The 20667-nt window shown below is 38.6% G+C and overlaps 1 protein-coding gene across 1 annotated transcript in view; it reads right to left on the bottom strand.

The window, feature by feature from the left end:
• Positions 1-20667, bottom strand: part of Cntnap5 (contactin associated protein family member 5) — a 976150-nt gene that overhangs the window by 486260 nt on the left and 469223 nt on the right. The window contains exon 7 of the mRNA XM_057769582.1: positions 13069-13212. Within this exon, the coding sequence (XP_057625565.1) occupies positions 13069-13212 (144 nt within the window). The remainder of the gene's footprint in view (positions 1-13068; positions 13213-20667) is intronic.

The raw sequence follows: 20667 nt of genomic DNA, 5'->3' as shown, positions 1-20667 counted from the left end.
TGTAGCCATGGCTTTTTGAAATCTTAATTCTTTTGACTCCACCTCTCAAATACTTGTACCATAATTCTTCTTTTATCTTTACTTCCTTAAATAAAATTAAATTCTCAAATAAGCAGGCAGCTTCACATATAACTGGTAGGATAAGTAGTCTTTCATATATGCTGTCGGGTGGGCATAGACCTTAACACAGACTTTAAACTACACAGCTTTAGTAAGAACTTAGAATTTTCATTAAGGCTGGTATCAGAAGAGCAGAAAGCAGAAAGCTGAGGTAGCCGAATCCAGCCCAGCTTGGACTAAATGGCAAGATTTTGTTTCAAATCACCTAAACAAAACAACAATAAAAATCTGACCCAATAGTTTTCATTTTCATTCAACTGTTTAAATTTCATAAAATCATTCCAAATCATACTCGTTCTTTCAACATATTTTTGGTAGTAGAAACATAAACAACTCAAACTTCAAGCAGTCAACTATTAATGAGGCAAAGATGAACTAATGTAAATTTTAAGTAATATTTAAACAGATTTTAAAACTCCTAGTGAAAATGTGGAAGTATTTTAAGTGTTTTAAGTTTAACATTTTAACCTTTTTATTACTTTATAAATAATACCAATCAAAATTTCCACTTCTTCCCCTCCTCCCACTTCCCTCCCACTCCCCACCACACACTCCCTCCCTCCCCCTCCAGTCCTGAGAGAGGGTAAGGTACCCTGCCCTGTGGGAAGTCCAAAGCCCTCCCCCCTACAACCAGGCTTAGGAAGGTATGCATCCAAATAGAATATGATCCCAAAAAGCCAGTACATGCAGTAGATACAAATCCCAGTGCCATTATCATTGGCTTCTCATTCTGCCCCAATTGTCAGCCAGATTCAGAGGGTCCAATTTGATCCCATGCTCATTCAGTCCCAGTCCAGTGTAGTGGTTATCACATTCGCCTAACATTTTAATTTTAAATGGGTTGACCTCTCAGCTGATGATTATTTGTCACACATCCATAAGAAGTGATGTGGAATGTTCTTCTGTATACATGTTGCTCTTACTGGTTAATGAATAAAGCTGTTTTGTCCTATGGCAGGGCAGAATATAGAGAGTAGGTAGAGTCAGGGAGATACCATGTAGTTGCCAAAGGAGACAGACTCCATGTAGCTGCCCAAGAAGTAAACCATGAGCCTTGTGGTAAAATATAAAATAATAGAAACTGATTAATTTAAGATGTAATATCTAGCTAGAAATATGCCTGAGCCATTGGCCAAACAATGTTCTAATTAATATAGTTTCTGTGTGATTATTCGGGTGTGGGAAGCCAGGAAATGAATGACCAGTCTCCAATTAGAGAGAAGCTCTTGAATTTCTAGAACTTCCACAAAAAGCTAAGGAATAGTTGCATATACTTGCAACCTTGTCACTGGGGAAAAAAAGACAGACACCTGAGAGCTGGCTGATAGTGAGCAATCAGTGAGATACCTCCTTACTGTAAGAAAACATAGCACATTGTTTCCTGGTGTTCACTGCACAGACACCCTTACCCCATGACTTGCAACCACACACACACAAACACACACACCATCTGCACCATATTTTTAGTGTCAATATAGTATAGTCTCATTTTCTATAAAGCATGTGAAAATGAAATCCATGCTACTTTGCTCTCTGCTTTTTTTGTTGTTGTTGTTTTTGTTTTTGTTTTTTTTTGGTGTTCTGTTCTCCATAGGTCACATTTTATTACGAAATATATAGGGTGATTCAGTGGATAAAACCCCTTACAACGTAACCATGAAGCCAGAGTTCATGTCTTAGAATCCACATAAAAGCTGGATGTGTTAGTGGTATCCCAATATGCCTAAAGCAATTGAAAAACAGGAGAGTCACAGGCAACCTAGACTGTAGTATAGAGAAAACAGAAAGAAAAAAGAGCCTGCCTGTACATGTAGAAGAAGAAAACTGACACTGGTGTGATGGTTTGAACAAGAATGATCCTCATAGGCTCATATTTGAATGGTTAGTCACCCGGAAGTGATACTATTTGAGAAGAATTAGGAGGTATGTCTTTGTTGGAATAGATGTAGTCTTGTTGGAGATGTGCCACTGGTGAGCTAGAGGTTTCAAAATCCAAAGCCAAACCCAGTGGCTTTCTCTTTAAGCTGCATCTGGATCTGAATGTAGATTTTCGGTGACTTTTCCAGCACCAGGTCTGCTTATGTGTTATCATGTTTAGTCCAATAATAATAATGGACTAAACCTCTAAAACTGTAAGGCAGCCTCAAATAAATGTTTTCTTCATAGGAGTTACCATGGACATGGTGTCTCTTCAAAGCAATAGAACATCAATTAAGACATCCTAGAACCTTCAAATGTATGCCATAGTACATATGGGCATATATATATCACAAACATAATCAATAATAATAATTAATAAAATTTAATTTTTATATTTATAGAAATTTTCTATAGACCTACTCAAGAAGTTTTTATTTAATAATTCTGGTAATTATTTCCTTGGATGAGCTGGTTACCTTAAAAGAATATTGCAAAACTGAATTAAGGTCATTTTCAGAGAAGATTACCTCCGAATTGTGAATGTTTGCTTTCTTCGAAATTGCTACACTGAAAGGCAACCTCAAATGTAAAGGTCTTGCAATAATGACCATGTTCTAGACTCTGCATTGTTTCCCTTCAGTCATCAGACAGCTTAAGATGGATCCTAAGAAACTGGAATTCCTCTAGGATTCTCATGCTGGAAGAAGGAAGAGACTGATAAGAGAAACCTGTCTCCTAGGATGGCATCTCTCAGCATGTTGACAACTTATCAGACCCCTGTATGGGAGAGACTGGAAATCAGACAATAAAGATTCAATGATGGGCAGAACCAAACCTTCACCATGAAAGTTTCTTGTCCTCTATTTATAACTAAACCCCATGTCAGGATACAAAAAGTGGATATAGAGACCACTGGTCTTCCTTGCTCCTCATTCTATTGTGGACACATTGAAAAAATCTATCTCTGCTTTTCAATATCATTTGTTTGAAATGGTTTATTGAACTTAATTTACTTACTGAGAATAGATAACTGAACTTGGCTTGCTAAGACTACCAGGGTTCAGCCTCTGGCCCTAAGGACTCTTGAAACATTTAAGTGATTTAAGGGGAAGTCTTGCAGGAGATGCTGAGATCCTGATTGGACACTCTTTTCTCTATAAAGGTTTAGTTGGAGGTAGAATAACATCAACCCAGAATCCAACTCTCTCAGCACTCAGCATGCTGTGCTATGAAATCCAAGATCCCAACCTCCAGGGCTGTCAGAAATAAATTGCTGCTGTTTATAGGCCACCTGCTTTATGGAATTTTATTCCAGCTGCCCAAATGAATTAAGATAATGACCATTCCACTCTTCATTTATTTTATTATTATTTAACTTTCAGCCACATTATTCTTCATCTGACCTTGAACTATTTCATCAGAATTTCCCAAAGAAACGAAGCTAGTGAGGCTCAGGAGCCTAACAACTTAGAAATTATTTTTTCCTGGTGTCTGAGAAACACGGCACAGAGGCATGTGATGTGAATGTCAGACTGGTCAAATGGCCAAGGAAGACAGCCATCATAAAGAGAAAGTATCAATTATCACAAAAAACACGCACGGAGATGGAAGACAATCCTAGAGACAAGCTGCAGAGATTATAGGTTTCACTAGACAGAAGGTAGTTTTCTCTGAGCAACTTTGATGGGTTCCTGGGTCATAGGAAGATAAACAAAGTTTATTATTCCTAGGGAGTGTGTGTGTGTGTGTGTGTGTGTGTGTGTGTGCACGAATACCTACAGCTCCCATACACTTGTACACTTACCTTGTAGTCTCTTAGGTGCAGAGAAATAATACTAACATTCACAAATACTCACTTCCTGCTCATTTATAGATATTATTTACCCAAGTTCACCAGAAAACATCGTCTATATTTATACTCCAAAAAAATCTTCTTTTAAAGAAGACAATCATTTACTTGGTCAAGATTGGAGTGATCATTACATTTCTCCAACTTAAAGAGATAGATGAGATTATAATAATATAGCTATTCAAAGATACTTTGTAATGGCATAGTTGGGGGGAAAACTACAATTCAGATACAGTCAAAGGCCTGGAAACTATATCTTACTCCATTCTTGCAGTGTGTAAAATGGCAGGTTAGGCTCACATGCCAGCTTCAGTTGAATAATTTGCAGGATGTTTTACTCAACAGCCTAGAATGCCAGGTATTTTCTGGATACTCAGGTATTCTCTGTTGACTATGAATTTTATTGGCACTTAAGTGCAGATACTGTAACTCTCTCACTTTTCATTAGAGAGCACCAGTAAGTGGTCATTTGTCCAAAGCTGCACAGGTGAGTGATTCATGGAAGCTCTCTACTCACATTCCCCACCGGAATGCCAGGAGAGCTACTTATGGGAACTCTGCTTTAGTAGACAATCAGGCCTTGTCTAGATCAAATGGAAGAGAACACTGCGACTCTTCAGTAATGTTAGGCTAGAGCCTGAGATGGCATAGTATGTGTTTAGTGTTGGCCTCTGTCCACTCAGTGCTCTGACTTCAGCTGCTCGGAGACAGCCACACATAAGTGATTTGACTTGATTAATTGGTTTCATTGCTAACTGTATAAAACTTGCAGACTTGCTTTTAGCTATCTGCCTTTTTCTTTTCTCTAATGGAAGACCACATAAAGTAACAGGAGTCCCTTGGGTTGTGTTGTGTGTGTGTGTGTGCTTGACAACATGCATACAAAAATGTGTCAGCCAGAGCACAACTTCGAGTGCCATTTGCTTTTGAAAGTCTCTGTGACTCTGCTGAAATACAGCAACCAGACTAGAGATATGTTACAGGTTTAGTCCACCATTTTAACTGTTTTTATTTGTTGTTTGTTTGTTTTGTTTTTTTCTTATATGAGTTCTGGTAATAAAACTCAGGGCCTTGTGCTAAAAATCAAACAATTTATAGACTTAATTGTCTCTTCAGAGCTGAGCTCTATGATCATATATTAGAAAAGATCATTTGAAGCCCTACATAAAGAGAATGGGAGTTAACCAATGACCAAATAATCATGCTATTCTCCTTGTGTCAAAAAGGGGGGGGATCTTACACTCACAAGAGAAAGGGCACAAGGAAGCATCATTTCTTACGGAGCACAGGAAGCTTTCAAGGCATTATGCTCCCTATATTCTGTGTATGATAGTCCACATTACAGCTACCACACACACTTCAATGGCCCATTTGCTCTCTGATTATTTATTCCATGGAGCTGTGTTAGCACAGGATGGTGGATTTGGGGAAGAATAGCTAGGTATTTTTTATGTCTACTTTGAGATGTTAGTTCTACTGCGTTCTGAAATATGGAAGATGGTCCTGTAGTCAAATGGGGCTATAAAGACTAGATTGAATTATCCCCGTGGAGCAGCTGTTAAATCTCCAGGGAGTGGGAAGGTCCCATAAGAAGGGGATGAAGGATTGCAAAGGTGATGCTGGCTGAATACAGCCTACAAGAAAAGCTTGTGTTCCATGAGCAGAGGAAGGCCTGAATTTCCTTGTGCCTTGAGTCAAAATTTGTCACTAATGGGCATCTACTAACCCTCTCTTTTTTTCTTAATTCTGTAAATCTCATTATAATCCCTGAACTTCTGAGCCTTCTGAAGACTCAATGGCTTCAGGAGAACTATGAACACTGGAAAATAACAGACAAAAAGTAGTAACATACCTTTGTTTTTTAGAATTCCTCATAGCACCATAGTGACTGTATGACTTGGAACAAAGTTGTCTGGAAGGCAGATGTGGTGTCTTTTGGGGAAACTTTAAGCTTGATTAGAGCATAAAAATATCTGCTTTTGTTTTTAGTAGTGTGAACCATTGCATTTCTGAAGGGATGCCAAAGAAATATACCAGGTATGCATGTTCATATTTTATAATAATATGTGTTTTATATGTGTGTATGTGTGTGTTTATCTATGCGTATTGTGTGTTTATGTATGAATTCTCATTTGATAAGAGATATGAAAGCAATTTGGGGAAAAGTAACATGTGTTTCTTTCTTTATATTGTAAACGTGAAAGCTAAGATTTTCTACCTGCACAGTAAAATTTATTCTTAGATTCAATCTTTTTTTTCCCCAAATGCATTAGTGCTAAATGGTTCTCTGTGCCTTATAATAACTATACTGTCAATTAAGCCCCGAGGACTTAAATGGACTAGAAAGTTTTGGGCAATCTGGTAAAAGCTGTAGTTAGTAAAAAGATGAAAAACATTTGTTAACATTTTGATTCAGGATTCACCCAGAAAAGGAAATAATATAGAGGTTGCTGACATCCATAAACCCATATTGTCTTTCCTCACTCTATTGAAGTTTACTTCCAGCTACACACACACACACACACACACACACACGCACACACAGTGCCCTGAAAGTTTACAAGAGTCTGAACCCTTTTCTGGATGATGAAAGGCTCTTTCCTTCATGCCCTGTTTACACAGGGTGGCTGCCAACCACAAGACGGAAAAGGAAAGCTCTCTCTTCCTTCAAAGCTCTTCCTCCTCGTCCTGATCAAGGTTGTCCAAGGAGTGAGACTTCGTTCACCTACTAATGTTTATTCTGAATGGATTATTTTATGTTAGGTTTTATCTAAAACTATGTTCTTTTACATTTCTAACAAAATATATTTTAGAATGGTGTATAAAGCTCTTCCCTTTGCAGATATAGACTTACAGAGCACAGAGACATCTACATATAATGTAGAAATCTTCTCCCTCTCTAAGATCTGGTATGAGCAGATGGTGGAGTGAAAGAGCATCTGAAAGCTCACATCTTGACCCCCAGTCATGAGGCAAAGTGACAGCACTGAAATGGCGAGAGTTCTTTTGAAACCTTAAAGCCTAGCCTGGGTGTCACACCTACTCCAGTAAGGACACACCACTTAATCTTTCCCCCAAAGTTCCAGCAACTGAAGAACAAGAATTCTAATCTACAAGCCTATGGTGTGTGTGTGGGGGGGGGGGGCATCCTCATTCAAATCACCCTAGTAACACCTGTGTTAGCAATTTGCAATCTAATTGGCAAGCCAGTGACTGCACAAGTAAGATAGGTAATCTAAGTTCTTATAGATAAATTGGAAAATTTTCAGGACTCTTAAGTGTGATCCACTGATGGATAAGTGTTAATATCCAGCATCCCAGAACTAGTCAGGGACTACTATCTTCTTAACACCACCTGAAAGCCTTCAAAATTAAGGGAGTTAGAAACAAGGTGCAAATCTTTTTTAAAGCTGTCGTTCCTTGTCCAAGTGTGAGCTTTCTCAGACATGCCTGATGTATATCATAGAATCCAACAGGAATTTTTAAATGATGCGGTAACATGGAACCCCTAAACATGATATGCCTCCTATACAATATGTTTACCAAGCAAAAGAACCCACTAAATTATTTAAATATTGGAGTTCATCCAGACAGTTGAACAATAAGATTTAAAAAAGAATTAAGTTTTACTTCTCACTGACAAGATGGTTTATTCAGCTATTGACTGACAAAGGAAACAGCATAACACACAACAGAACATATTAAGACAACTACGTATCAAAACTAAATATTACAGAATAATTGTCAAGCCATTATTTCCACTCAGCGTGGCTGCACCAAAAAAATGCCCAAATAGCATAGTGACAGGGAAGAACAATCAGGGAAAATAGGTCTGAAATCAGAAAGATTAATCCCAGAAATCAAAGAATTCAATCTTTAACGGACACTACCAAGTATCTCCCTATGTTATCATCAGGACTTTTTGAAGAGGTTAGACATGTCACCCACTTGGGAGAGATGAAGGAGCTGTCCACCCATTGCAGAAATGGTGTCAAGATGGCTTTATGGAGAGTGAGGATTCACTCCACAGTCCATTGGTAATGTGGGCAGCCCAGAGCCTCCACTGAAGGACACTGTGGAGGATGGGTAAATAGCAATGAGTTTTGTATGCCCATCCTAGCCAGAGAGCTATAAGCCAAAGTCTAAGAGGGTGCTGGTCTCTCATGAGTCTGGTATCTCACCTGCAAGTTTTGATGAAGGCTGAGGAAACCTTAATTTCTATCCTTATCTAAGGCTATTGAGGCTAAATAAACTTCCCCATCTTTTGCTCTGACAGAGTCAAAGGAAGACATTTTAAATGGTAAGTTTAACTATGATTTACATGATGTAATAACTAAAACATTAAGTTTTCCTAAAAAGCAACTCTTGTTATATTATTTCTGACTGAATGAAAAGGAGAATGACATTGATAGTCTACATTGGGATGTTGGAGAAGTTAGAATCACCTGAAAAATTTAAAGCAGACTTTATAAAGAAAGCTGTGTAACAAATACAAATCTTAATAAGAAAATAAAAGGAATAATGAAAATCAAATAAAATTTTTAGAACCCCAAAAACCTGTAGTAAGAGTGCTTACTTTTGCAAGCATGAGGATAAGCTTCCAGCATCCACATAAACATCTTGGCATGGCAGTGTGCCTGTCACCCCAACACTGCTTAGAGTGAAAAAAGGGGTATCACTGAGCCTTCCTGACTGGCAGCCAGCTTCAGCATCAGTAAAGGATCTTGTCTCAAAATAAAAAAAAAAAAAAAAAAACGGAACATGATAGAATACTCCACATCTTCCTTTAGCCTCAGTGCATACACAAAGAAAGGTGTATAACACTGCAAACACATACGCATACCACACACACACACACAAACACAAAAAGAGAGAGAGAGATGCATTAAACTTTAAAAATAATACATGCGTGTAATAACAATGAGAAGAATAAAACAGAGCAATGGTGAAACTATACACCAAATGAAGAGAATATGTCAAATACGTTAGAATTAAAATCATTTAGTTTGAGCAGCATACAAAATGAAGTAGCTTGTAAGCTATAATAAAAGGATGATATAGTTCAGAAACAAGATATAAAAGACACTAACTATAAAAGTAGCCAGGGAGAGGCTGGAGAAGTGGCTCAGGGCTTGAGTGTGTGTGGCTCATGTAGAAGACACAAGTTCAGTTCCCAGCACCTACATTGGTTGTGACAGATCTGACAAAGCTAATATCAAAGACAAACTATGATATAATCCAGAGAGAAAATACATCACACCCTCAGAAAAAAGCAACCTGGTTACGTTCACCACTGAGATAATGCATTTGTCACTGAGAAGAGGGAAGAGAACCAACATTTCCACGTGCCAAATAAAAAGCTGACAACCCTCAATTTTGTATCAAGGAAATCAACCATAATATTCCCAGTTGAAAGAAGATATGAGAATCTGGCTTACTCACATATATGCTAAAAACAATAGCCAAAAGAAAGAAGAAAGTATCCAAATAGAAAGGGCATAAAAGGAGATTTAAGAGAATAAGGAAGAAAAAGGACAAAACATATTTAAAACTAAATCTTAGCTTGAAGGATAGCAGTAAAGCTGTGTTAAAATGGTTTTATATTGTTTTAAACAGAAGGAAGAAGTGTAATTTCTAAGGTTACAAAACTCCTTTCTAGTGGGCAGGGTGACGCTTGTGCTCAGTGACTTGTCATGTATAAAAGTCAAGGCAGCTTCACAGTCACTGCCCCAGTGGAGTGCACATCGTATTGCCTTGCCAAACCCACTCTTGCTATGCTATTCAATACACAGGAGGTTGTATTCTCACACCCACAACAGGAAAAAAAAAGAGCAAACACAACTATGGATAGAGTTGAAACTTGGGGTGAGGGGAATTAGGTGGCTTTTTATGACTCATGTGTTATTTGCCTGCCTTCTATGTCTCCTTGTGCCTAATAGTACCTTTTCTTTGTGTTCTTTCTAAATTTTAAAATATACCAAAAAAATAATGAATACAATAAAAACCTATTTTCTTACATTTTCGAAATTATTTTGGAAAATTAAAGCAAAAGTGAAAGCAATCAATAAGGTTCTAATTACAATTACCAAAAATAATTAGCAAAATTAAGCATAAAAGGATAGATGGGTTTCAAGGAAGGTAACATATCTATATTTCAATTATATTGATCAAATGATAAAAACAATTAAGCCCCCAAAAAGCTATGTATAAACATTAAAACTCTGAGAAACCATGAACAAAAACTATGCTGAGAGACACTTGTAGGGTTTTTTGAGGGGGCGTTTTTTTTATTTTGGTTTTACTCTTTGAGATTCTACCATCAAACTCTCAATAAATATACTTATTCTTATAAATTTTTGGCCTTAGCTTGTCTTATTTCTATCCAACTTATCTTAAATTATCAGAACTACCTTTTGCCTCCAGACTTTTACCTTTTTCTATTACTGTATATTTCGCCTTTCCTTCTTCTTCTATGATTTACTGTATTGCTGGGTGGCTGGCTCCTTGCAATTTTCTCTCCTCCTATTCTTGTTCCTCCTTCCTTTTCTTTTCTTCTAGTTATTCTTTCTTCCTGGCAACCCTGCCTATCCCTCTTCTGCTCAGCTATTGGCTGTTCAGCTCTTTATTAGACCAATCAGGTGTATTAGACAGGCAAAGTAACACAGCTTCACACAGTTAAACAAATGCAACATAAAAAATGTAATAATCTTTACATAATTAAAGAGATATTCCACAGCATAAATGAATGTAACACATTTTAATTAATATTCCACACAGATATTCACATACCAAAATTAAGTTCTAAAATTCATTCAACACATGTATTATTTTTAAAAATAGGGAAAAGAATTAAAACAACAGAACAAACAGAAGGCAAGAATTGTAGATAAGTGCTTAAACAATCAATAATTGCATTAAGTGTAAATAGCCCAAGTATACCAACAAAAATTTGAGTTGATTAAAATACATGACTGAGCTATTTATTATAAACAACAATGATACAGATTACTTAAAAGACATACAATGTGGAAGAAAACTATAGAGTACAAATATTGAAAGCAACATTTTGGGTAATGATGGTAAATGCCTTTAAACCAAGCATTCAGGAGGCAGAGGCAGGCAGATCTCTATGTTCGAGACCCGTTTGGTCTACAGAGCAAGTTTCAGGACAGCCAGGGCTACAACAGAGGAATCCTGTCTCAAAAAAATAAAAATGAAGGAAAAAAGGAAGGAAGGAAGGAAGGAAGGAAGGAAGGAAGGAAGGACAGAAGGGAGGGAGGGAAGAAGGAAAGAAAGAAAGAAAGAAAGAAAGAAAGAAAGAAAGAAAGAAAGAAAGAAAGAAAGAAAGAAAGAAAGGAGGAAGGAAAAAAGAAAGAAAGACAAAAGGAAGAGAGCTTATATGTCAATGTTATAGTTGGATAAAGTAGACTTTAGAACAAGATTATCACTAGAGAAATAAATTGCTATTACATGACCAACAGGCCCAACTACCCTCAACAAATAGTACTAAATGGAACTCAACATGTAGTAACACCAAAAAATACTCAGAGAACTAGAGCAAATATATAACTCCTTAATTACACCTGGAGACATACACATTATTATTGAGGCCTCATTATATTCAAGGTAGATCGTGTGTGTGTGTGTGTGTGTGTGTGTGTATACACCTAGAATATCTGATGTGTGATAGTATTTTTTATATTTGTCAGGGAAACTGAACCCATCAGTCTCCCCAGTACAGCTGCCTAAGCAAAATCTGCACAGTGACGACACCAGTTGCCATGCCAATATGACAGGTGAAATCTTACTAGATGAAGAGTTGCAGAAAATTAATGGCTGCTGAGAGAGGTAGCATAAATCTTTTCCAGTTATGAGCATCTTGATAGGTTATCCAATCTCAAGTCATCAGCCCCGAAAAGATATGCATATGAGCAGCAATAAATGGACTCAGTAGCTTGTGTGTGAGTGTGTTTGTGAGTGTGTGTGAATGTGTTTGATAATAAAGAAAAGGAGGCCTTGGATTTGAAAGGGAATGCAGAGAGATGTAAGAGCAAGTGAAGGGAGGAGAGAAAATTCAAGGATAATTTTTTTAAAGACTCCTCATAAAGCTCAAGGTATGTTAGGGAAAATAGACATTAGTGAATTAGTGAGGCCTTTAATCCACTGTCATTGTAAGTGATCTGCAAGGAACCTCTAAGACACTAATATTGCAGTATCATTAAAAATGTCTTGCTTAATATAATCAATAAGTATACACAAAAATGTCCTAGCCACATAATTCAGCAGGATCTATTCTTTCAACACATTTCTTAGAAATTTTTTAATGAAAATCCATATTAGTCTGCATAGATTTCAAATCTTCCACACAGCCAAGAAAGTAATATTCTTTGAATGTCTATACTTGATTTTACCAAAGAAATGATCTACAGTTCCTTTTTCTCAGCTGGCTCTTTCCCAATATAAAGCCAGCTAATAGGATGATAATTCTTTTATTTCATTTTGAATATTTTGAGGCAGGGCCTCATGGAGAAGGCTGCCCTCAGAGTTGCTATGTAATGGAGGATGACCTAAAATTCTGATCTGCCCGCTTTCCCCTCCAAAGTTCTGGGATTACAGGTGTGCAGCACCTTGACAATTGTGACGAGAGGATGAAATTCTCTCTAAGCTCATGTGTTTGAACACTTAGCATGTAGAAGGTGGTCCTGTTTGGGAAGATTTTAGAACCTTAAGGAGGTGAAGCCTGGCTATAGTTTAGTCACTAGCAGAGGGTCTAAGACTTTTATATCCCAGCAACAATTCCTGTTCACTCTGTCAAGTGTTGATAGAGTGTCACCCGCTAGCTTCCTCCTTCTACTGTCATGTTTTCTCTGCAGTGATGAAATCCATTCCTTCATACTGAGCCAGAACAAAGCCTTCCTACTCTAGATTGTTTTGTGTCAGACCATAGCTAAAACAATAACTAAAACACCCATTTTTGTATGGAGGTGGGAATGGAACTCGGGGTTTTATGCACTCTGGGCAAGCCCACTAGCGACTGAACTACAGACTCATCCTTGCCTGATGAAAATTCTAAACACGCGAGATTAACACAGTGTGAAGAGATACAGGGGTAGAGGACTAAAGCAAGACTTACCCAAGTCCACAAACTGCTAGGTAACAGACAGAGAGAGTGGACTTACCACAGAGTAGATCTGATGCTTGCGTCTTTTCGCCAAGTCGATTATGTTCACTCCATTGTAGTAAAGGTTCTCAATACAGCCGTGGAAGTTTTTCTTTAGAAAGGTTCCAGGTTTGCTTGGCACTGGAATTCCTCCAAAACTGAGCTTCATGGTGAAAATAAATAAATAAATAAAAGTCAGCTCTTAGTAACAAGCTCTGAAGATGTAAGAGAAGTAAGTAAGTACATCCTCTAGATTTAATTGCATGTGTAAGCCACGTGGCTTTAGTAATTGCAGATGGCACTTGATTACTCTGTTTAAAGGACACCGATGAGCCCATATAAAAAATCTGTAATTGCTTGCCTCTTATGGGCTTGCTTTACAAAACCGTCTTCATTTCTTTCTTAAAACTTTTTAATACTGAATAAAACAGTAATTTACAAAGGAAAAAGACAAAATAAAATAAATCAACATCTTTATGGTTATCCGGACACAGCAGCAGAGAGGAAACAGCACTAAAACAGCTCAGAAACCAAACAGATACTTGCTCACCTCCAGGGACATATAGTTCTAAAACTCACAGTAACCAAAGAACTTATATGCACAAAGTTGTTCCCCAATTGCTATCTATAAAGATAAAAAGCTGAAACAACACAAAAATATCCTATGGATTTAGAAATCAATTAACAATCAGCATTCTAGAACTGCAAGCATGTCAATTATCAAATATTTATGGTAAAATAGAAAATTAATGAAATTTTAAGTGTAAAGTAGAAGAATTATTATTGGTTATGAAATTTGACTCCAGTGATGAGAAAGTTGTGCACCCAAGGGCCAGGAGATACTCAGGGGCTAAGAGCACTAGCCATAGAGTCTCAATGACCCGGGTTGATTCCTAGAACCCCTGTCAAAAACAAAACAAAGCAAAGCAAACAACAGCAAAAAAAAAAAAAAAAAAAAAAGAAAGAAAGAAAGAAAGAAAGAAAGAAAGAAAGAAAGAAGAAATGAAAAGAAAAGGAAACCAGTTGAGGTAGCCTAGCCAGCATATGTGATCCCAGCACTACTATGAATATTTGTTAGCTCAGGACAGAAGAATCATCCAGAATCTCACAGGCCAGTTAGTCTGGAATAAACACTGCAGCTGCTCAAGCAAGAAATGTTGACATTTCCCCTGCCCGAAGGGAAAACATCAACTGCTGAAAGCTGCCTTCTCACCCCTACAGGCACAACAGGGAACATCCACACAAACCCCCAACCTCTGACACACACACACAATCTACAGAACTGTATTTTAATGGCAGATGCCTGAGATAATTACTGGATGTTAGTTTTCTTTACTATGTATATTTTATGAATTTATGATGGATACAGCGAATAGCAAACATCTAATGCTTCTATTATACAAGATAAGAGGTAGTAGCTACCCTCTCATTTCCCTCCCTAGCGTTAGCCAGCACCATTACCTAAGACTCTCTTCGCCCTTGCATCTCTCTTCTCTTTGACCTGTCACCTCCCTCCCCTGTGTCCTCTTTTCTCTTCTCTTTCCTCTGTCTCCTCTATCACCTCCCCCATCTCCTTTCCTCCTGTCTTTCGAATATACAGTGTCAGAGGAGGACATGTTCTCTCAACCACGGCATCTTCTCTCAGTTTCTCCCATCATGAGTCATTAACTAACACATCAGTAATATATTGGATCCAGATGTTTATTTCATTATAAGTTCCAAAGAATTTTAAATATTTCCTACTGTGATGGGGCTGTATTGTGTTTATTACTTTCTTTCTGCTTTACTTTCTAAATGTAATTATGATGCTTTCACCTATTTTTAAATTTGAAGTGCTCTTTATTCTCTAAGCAGTTATTTGTGTCTGCTTTCTAGGCAATTTCTTTGAATTTGAGGTGTACAGTCATGGGATAGGCACAAAGCACTTTATTCTTCAAATTTATTTTCTATACTTTTGTTTTACTTAATTTTTCTGGTCATAGTTTTCTAAGACTTAGCTTTGTAGGATGGGAGTAAAGCAAGGAGGAGCCTAGGGCTTCCTCTCTGGTCCTCTCTGGGGCACTAAGGTGGAAGAATGCACTTGTGATAGCTAATGTTGATGGTCAACTTAACAGAATGAAGAATCCCTGAAGAGCAAGTCCTTGGACATCTCGGAGAGATACTTTCTGGACTGGTTTATTTCGGGTGCTTCCATTGAATGCTGGGGCCTCCAACTGAATAAGAAGGGAAAAAAAAAAAATAAAAAAATAAAAAAAAAAAAAATAAAAAAAAAATAAAAAAAAAAAAAAAAGAAGGGAGAAGGCACATTGTACATAGCACTTGACTTTTTCTGTTTCTTGACTGTGGATGTAATATGACAAGCTGCCTCAGTTTCTAATGCCACATCTACTTTACCATGATGGACTGTGTCCCCAGACTGTGAGCCAAAATAAACCCATCCTTTTTTAAGTTACTTCTGTCTGGGTGTTCTGTCTACAGATATGTACAGTTGTTAAGAAAGCACTTCTGCCCTGGTTTTGCTATACATTATGATACAAGACAGAGTTGCCTGGGACTCAGAGTTGCCTGGGACTCAGAGTTGCCTGGGACTCAGCATGGCACCAGAACAAACCAGCTGGACAGGTGGGACACAACCTAGAGCTGATAGGTTGTGACATAGTCACTGTTGTAAGGCTACCAAGGGCACAAGAACATGAAAAGAGGTTTATATACTGAGCCTCTTGGAAAATACACAAAAAGCAGAATGGTGGGTTGCTGGACCAGGATGCTGGGAGGTCCCAGGAGCTCTATCTCAGGAGCTCTATTTTACAGACATCACATCCAGAAGCAGTAAAAGATGGCACATGATTTTCATGGGCACAAAACAGCTGAAGCTACTGGGCGACATTTCCAGGTAGAACAAGAAAATGTCTATGGTGATGATGTGAGACACCCTGAGAGCCACTCAGCTGGTTAGCAGCCCAGAGTGAAGAAATGAGAAACTCTTTACTGTAGATGGCTTTAAGAAACCAATGACATCTAGGTTGTTTCCAGGTTCTGGCTATTACAAACAATGCTGCTATGAACATAGTTGAACAGATACTTTTGTCATATGATAGGGCATCTCTTGGGTATATTCCCAAGAGTGGTATTACTGGATCTTGGGGTAGGTTGATGCCAAATTTCCTGAGAAATCGCCACACTGATTTCCAAAGTGGTCGCACAAGTTTGCATTCCCACCAGCAATGGATGAGTGTGCCCCTTACTCCACAACCTCTCCAGCAAAGGCTATCATTGGTGTTTTTGATTTTAGCCATTCTGACAGGTGTAAGATGGTATCTCAAACTTGTTTTAATTTGCATTTCCCTTATCACTAAGGATGTTGAGCATGACCTTAAGTGTCTTTTGGTCATTTGAATTTCTTCTGTTGAGAATTCTCTGTTCAGTTCAGTGCCCCATTTTTTAATTGGGTTAATTATCATTTTAAAGTCTAGTTTCTTGAGTTCTTTATATATTTTGGAGCTCAAACCTTTGTCTGTTGCAGGGTTGGTGAAGATCTTCTCCCAGTCAGTGGGTTGCTTTTTTTTTTCCAGCTTTTTTTTTCCAGCTTTTTTTTTTTTTTTTTTTTTTTTTTTTGGTTTTTCGAGACAGGGTTTCTCTGTGGTTTTGGAGCCTGTCCTGGAACTAGCTCTTGTAGACCAGGCTGGTCTCGAACTCACAGAGATCCGCCTGCCTCTGCCTCCCGAGTGCTGGGATTAAAGGCGTGCACCACCACTGCCCGGCCAGCTTTTTTTTTTATTCTTTTTTAATTAAAATTTCCACCTGCTCCCCGTTTCCCATTTCCCTCCCCCTCCTCCCACATATTGCCCCCCACTCCCCTCCGCCTATCCCCACTCTTATTCTCCTCCCCCCACTCCATTCCCCCTCCCTCTCGATACTGAAGAGCAGTCCAAATTCCCTGCCCTGCGGGAAGACCAAGGTCCTCCCACTTCTATCTAGGTCCAGGAAGGTGAGCATCCAAACAGGCTAAGCTCCCACAAAGCCAGTTCATGTATTAGGATCGAAACCTAGTGCCATTGTCCTTGGCTTCTCATCAGCCTTCATTGTCCGCCATGTTCACAGAGTCCAGTTTCAACCCATGCTTATTCAGTCCCAGTCCAGCTGGCCTTGGTGGGCTCCCAATAGTTCAGTTCCACTGTCACAGTGGGTGGGTGCACCCCTCGTGGTCCTGACTTCCTTGCTCATGTTCTCCCTCCTTCTGCTCCTCATTTGGAACTTAAGAGCTCAGACCGTTGCTCCAAATTGGGTCTCTGTCTCTATCTCGATCCATCGCCAGATGAAGGTTCTAAGGTGATATCCGAGATATTCATCAGTATAGGATAGGGTCATTTCAGGTTCCCTCTCCTCAGTTGCCCAAGGTACCAGCTGGGGTCATCTCCCTGGACACCTGAGAGCCCCTCTAGAGGCAAGTCTCTTGCCAACCCTAAGATAGCTCCCTTAGTTAGGATATATACTTCAGTGCTCCCTTATCCACCTTTCCTATATCCCAACCATCCCATTCCCTCAAGCTCCTCCCATCCTCCCCTTCTCACGTTTCTCACCCCATTTCCCCTTAGCCCCATGCCACCTCACCCGCAAGTTCCCAGTTTTTGCCCGGCAATCTTGTCTACTTCCCCTATCCAGGCGGATGACTATACGTTTTTCTTTGGGTTCATTTTCTTATTTAGCTTCTCTAGGATCACAAATTATATGCTCAATGTCCTTTATTTATGGCTAGAAACCAATTATGAGTGAGTACATCCCATGTTCCTCTTTTTGGGTCTGGGATACCTCACTCAGGATAGTGTTTTCTATTTCCATCCATTTGCATGCAAAATTCGAGAAGTCATTGTTTTTTACTGCTGAGTAGTACTCTAATATGTATATATTCCACACACACACACACACACACACACACACAAAGAAACCAATGACAAGTTGTTAGTGCTTTAGTTCGCTTCAGGTGTCAAGTTGACACAAACTCACACTATTCAGGAGAATCTTAACTGAAGGACTGCCCAGGTCAGATTGGCCTGTGGCTATGCTTAAGAGAGATTGTATTGGTTGCTTGCTTGTGTTGGAGGGCCCACCCACTGTTGGCAGTACCATGCCTAAGCAGGTCCGTCTTGACTATAGAAGAAAGCAAGCTGAATGGAGGCCAGAGAGAATCAGAATTTTGTTCAAGTTCCAGATTGAATTCCTATCCTGATTCCCCTCAGTGATGGATTGTGACCAGGAAGTGTAAGCCAAATACACCCTTCCTGACTTAAGTTGCTTTGTCAGAGTGTTTAATCACAGCCTCAGAATGAATTTAGGACCATCACCACCATTCTATCCTTCCCTCAACAACACTGACTTATCATTGCACTGGTTATCATGAGGGAACACACTGAATCCAGCTAAAAAAGAAGATGACTAGTTTACTGAGGCACACTTGACCATGAATATACATTCCACATTTGATTTATACATTTTAGCTTCTTTTATATTAGCAGAGAAAATTTAAATTTATTTAGAAAAATACAAGAAAATAACTTTCTGAGAGGGGGTTCCACTGGAGGAATAGCCTCCATTTTCTGATTTTTTTCCCAAAGAATTTGACATCAAAATGGCACTATGAATTGGAGTCTTATTTCATTTTCAGGTAGTCAGGATGGAAAAGTCTGCTTATGTGTTGATAACTTTCTTTCAATATCCTACATTAATTTCTCTAAATATTTCCCAAGACCATATATGCCGTCTTAATAGAGAACTGTGCATTGTGTGTTAATAATCACAATCTCAGGTCATTTATATTTGATTTTTATCTGTTTATGAAAGATTTGATAGGAAAAGTTAAACTTTCACTTGGAATTATCTCTCTGACCAGGTTACACTTGTGTGTGATTTACAGTGGGTAAATTATGGAAGGTATTATTTTGCAAGGATTGATATTGATTGCTTGTAAACTGTTCTGACTTGCTCGGGTAAATGTGACCGATGCTCAAGTTCCCAGTTTTGGTTTTCTCCTTGACTCTGTGAACTGAAGTTATCAGGAAAATGTCTTAGCTGTGTCACATTCTACAAGCCTAAGTTTTAACCTCTTCCATTGTCCTGAGTAGGAATCTTGCAGGTCTGGGCTCTGTTTAGTCCCCTCTGTAGTGATTTATTGTTCATCTCTGTGTCAGACCTAATATTCCAGCAATTAGCTGTAGTCCCCATTGGAGTATGTAAATAGACTGCTGGCTTCTACCAACCAAAAGTTTAAGAATGTAATCAGAAGATATTCAATGTCTGTGGAAGCAACTTCTCACTCTCCTGTACCTGTTTGTGTTTTAAAATGACCTTAATAGATGACTTTCTTTGTTCTGTCTTACAATGGTGGCACATGCTCCTGGAGGCAGTGTGAATTTGTGTTCTTAGGTCAGAGCAACTCATATTTGGGTTTAGAACAGACTACCTCTTATTCCCTTTGAGGTGACTCTGTCCCTTGGGTCATTCACCTAGCTGTACAACTGCATTGCTTAGGCAAATTCCCTTAACCATCCATGCCTCCCACTAGAAAGCTGCTACAGGGCAGCATACAGCAGGGAAAAGGGAGCCAGTGATTTTAGATGGCCGTAGATAGCAATTTTCTAAGGGCTGCATTTGTTTATAGTTTATGTGATACCCTCATACAGTAAATAGAGAGTAAATTAGAGCATAATGACAGCCGTACCATGGCCTTTACACTTTTATCTTAATTATTACTTTCAACGGTACTAATTTTGGTATCTATGATGTTTTCCATATCAATTTAATTAGTTTATTGTTGAAATATTTTAAAATAAATTGACTTCAATGATGTATCTTACTCATTTTTGTGTGTGTTCATGTGTATGCACATCTGTGTACACATGGATATGTATGTAGAAGCCAATGATCAACATTGGCCTCAACCAACTTCCAGCTTACATTTTGAGGCAGAATCTCCCACTGAACCCAGTACTTACTAATTTGGTGAGACTGGGTAGCCAAAGAGCCTCCAAGATCTTCCCACTTCCATCTTCCCAATGCTAAAACACAAGGCCAGGCAACTGTGGCCAGCTGACTTTTTTCACAGGATTGGGAGTCTTTATGTTGGTACAACATGCACCGTATCTGCTAAGGTACCTCTCCAGCATCCTCATTCTGAGTATATCATTCAAGCATAGCAGATCAAAACAATACTTGTTGACTTCGATAATAAGCGATGTCCTTCTCACTCTGTTCTTGACTTGTGCTTTTTGAGAATTCTTTTGCCTGTTCTTGTTTGTCCTCTTGAATTGTGTGTTGTGCCTTGCTTTGATCTTAGATCTGATGAAACCAGGTAGACTACACATTCCACTCACAGCTTGCCTTGGACAATCTCCTCTCCCCAGGAGTCTGATGGGATTTCTAGTGTCACAGAGAAGCTGCAGCTGGAAGAATTGCAGGAAGAAGCCCCCTTTGATGTTAAATGTATGATGCTCCAAAACTTGCCTCTCTTTTCCTTTGACCTTATAACCATTCCTTTATCTCAGACCTGCCCTCTTTTTTTTCTGATCTTTGGTGCTACTTTGAAGACAATGAGTTCCTCTGTTTGTTACATAATTTTTCTCTA

Source organism: Chionomys nivalis, chromosome 5 (genome assembly GCF_950005125.1).
Source record: "Chionomys nivalis chromosome 5, mChiNiv1.1, whole genome shotgun sequence".
Classification (NCBI taxonomy): domain Eukaryota; kingdom Metazoa; phylum Chordata; class Mammalia; order Rodentia; family Cricetidae; genus Chionomys; species Chionomys nivalis.
Note: the sequence above shows the minus strand (reverse complement) of the source record. Positions and strands in the feature narration are given on the sequence as shown.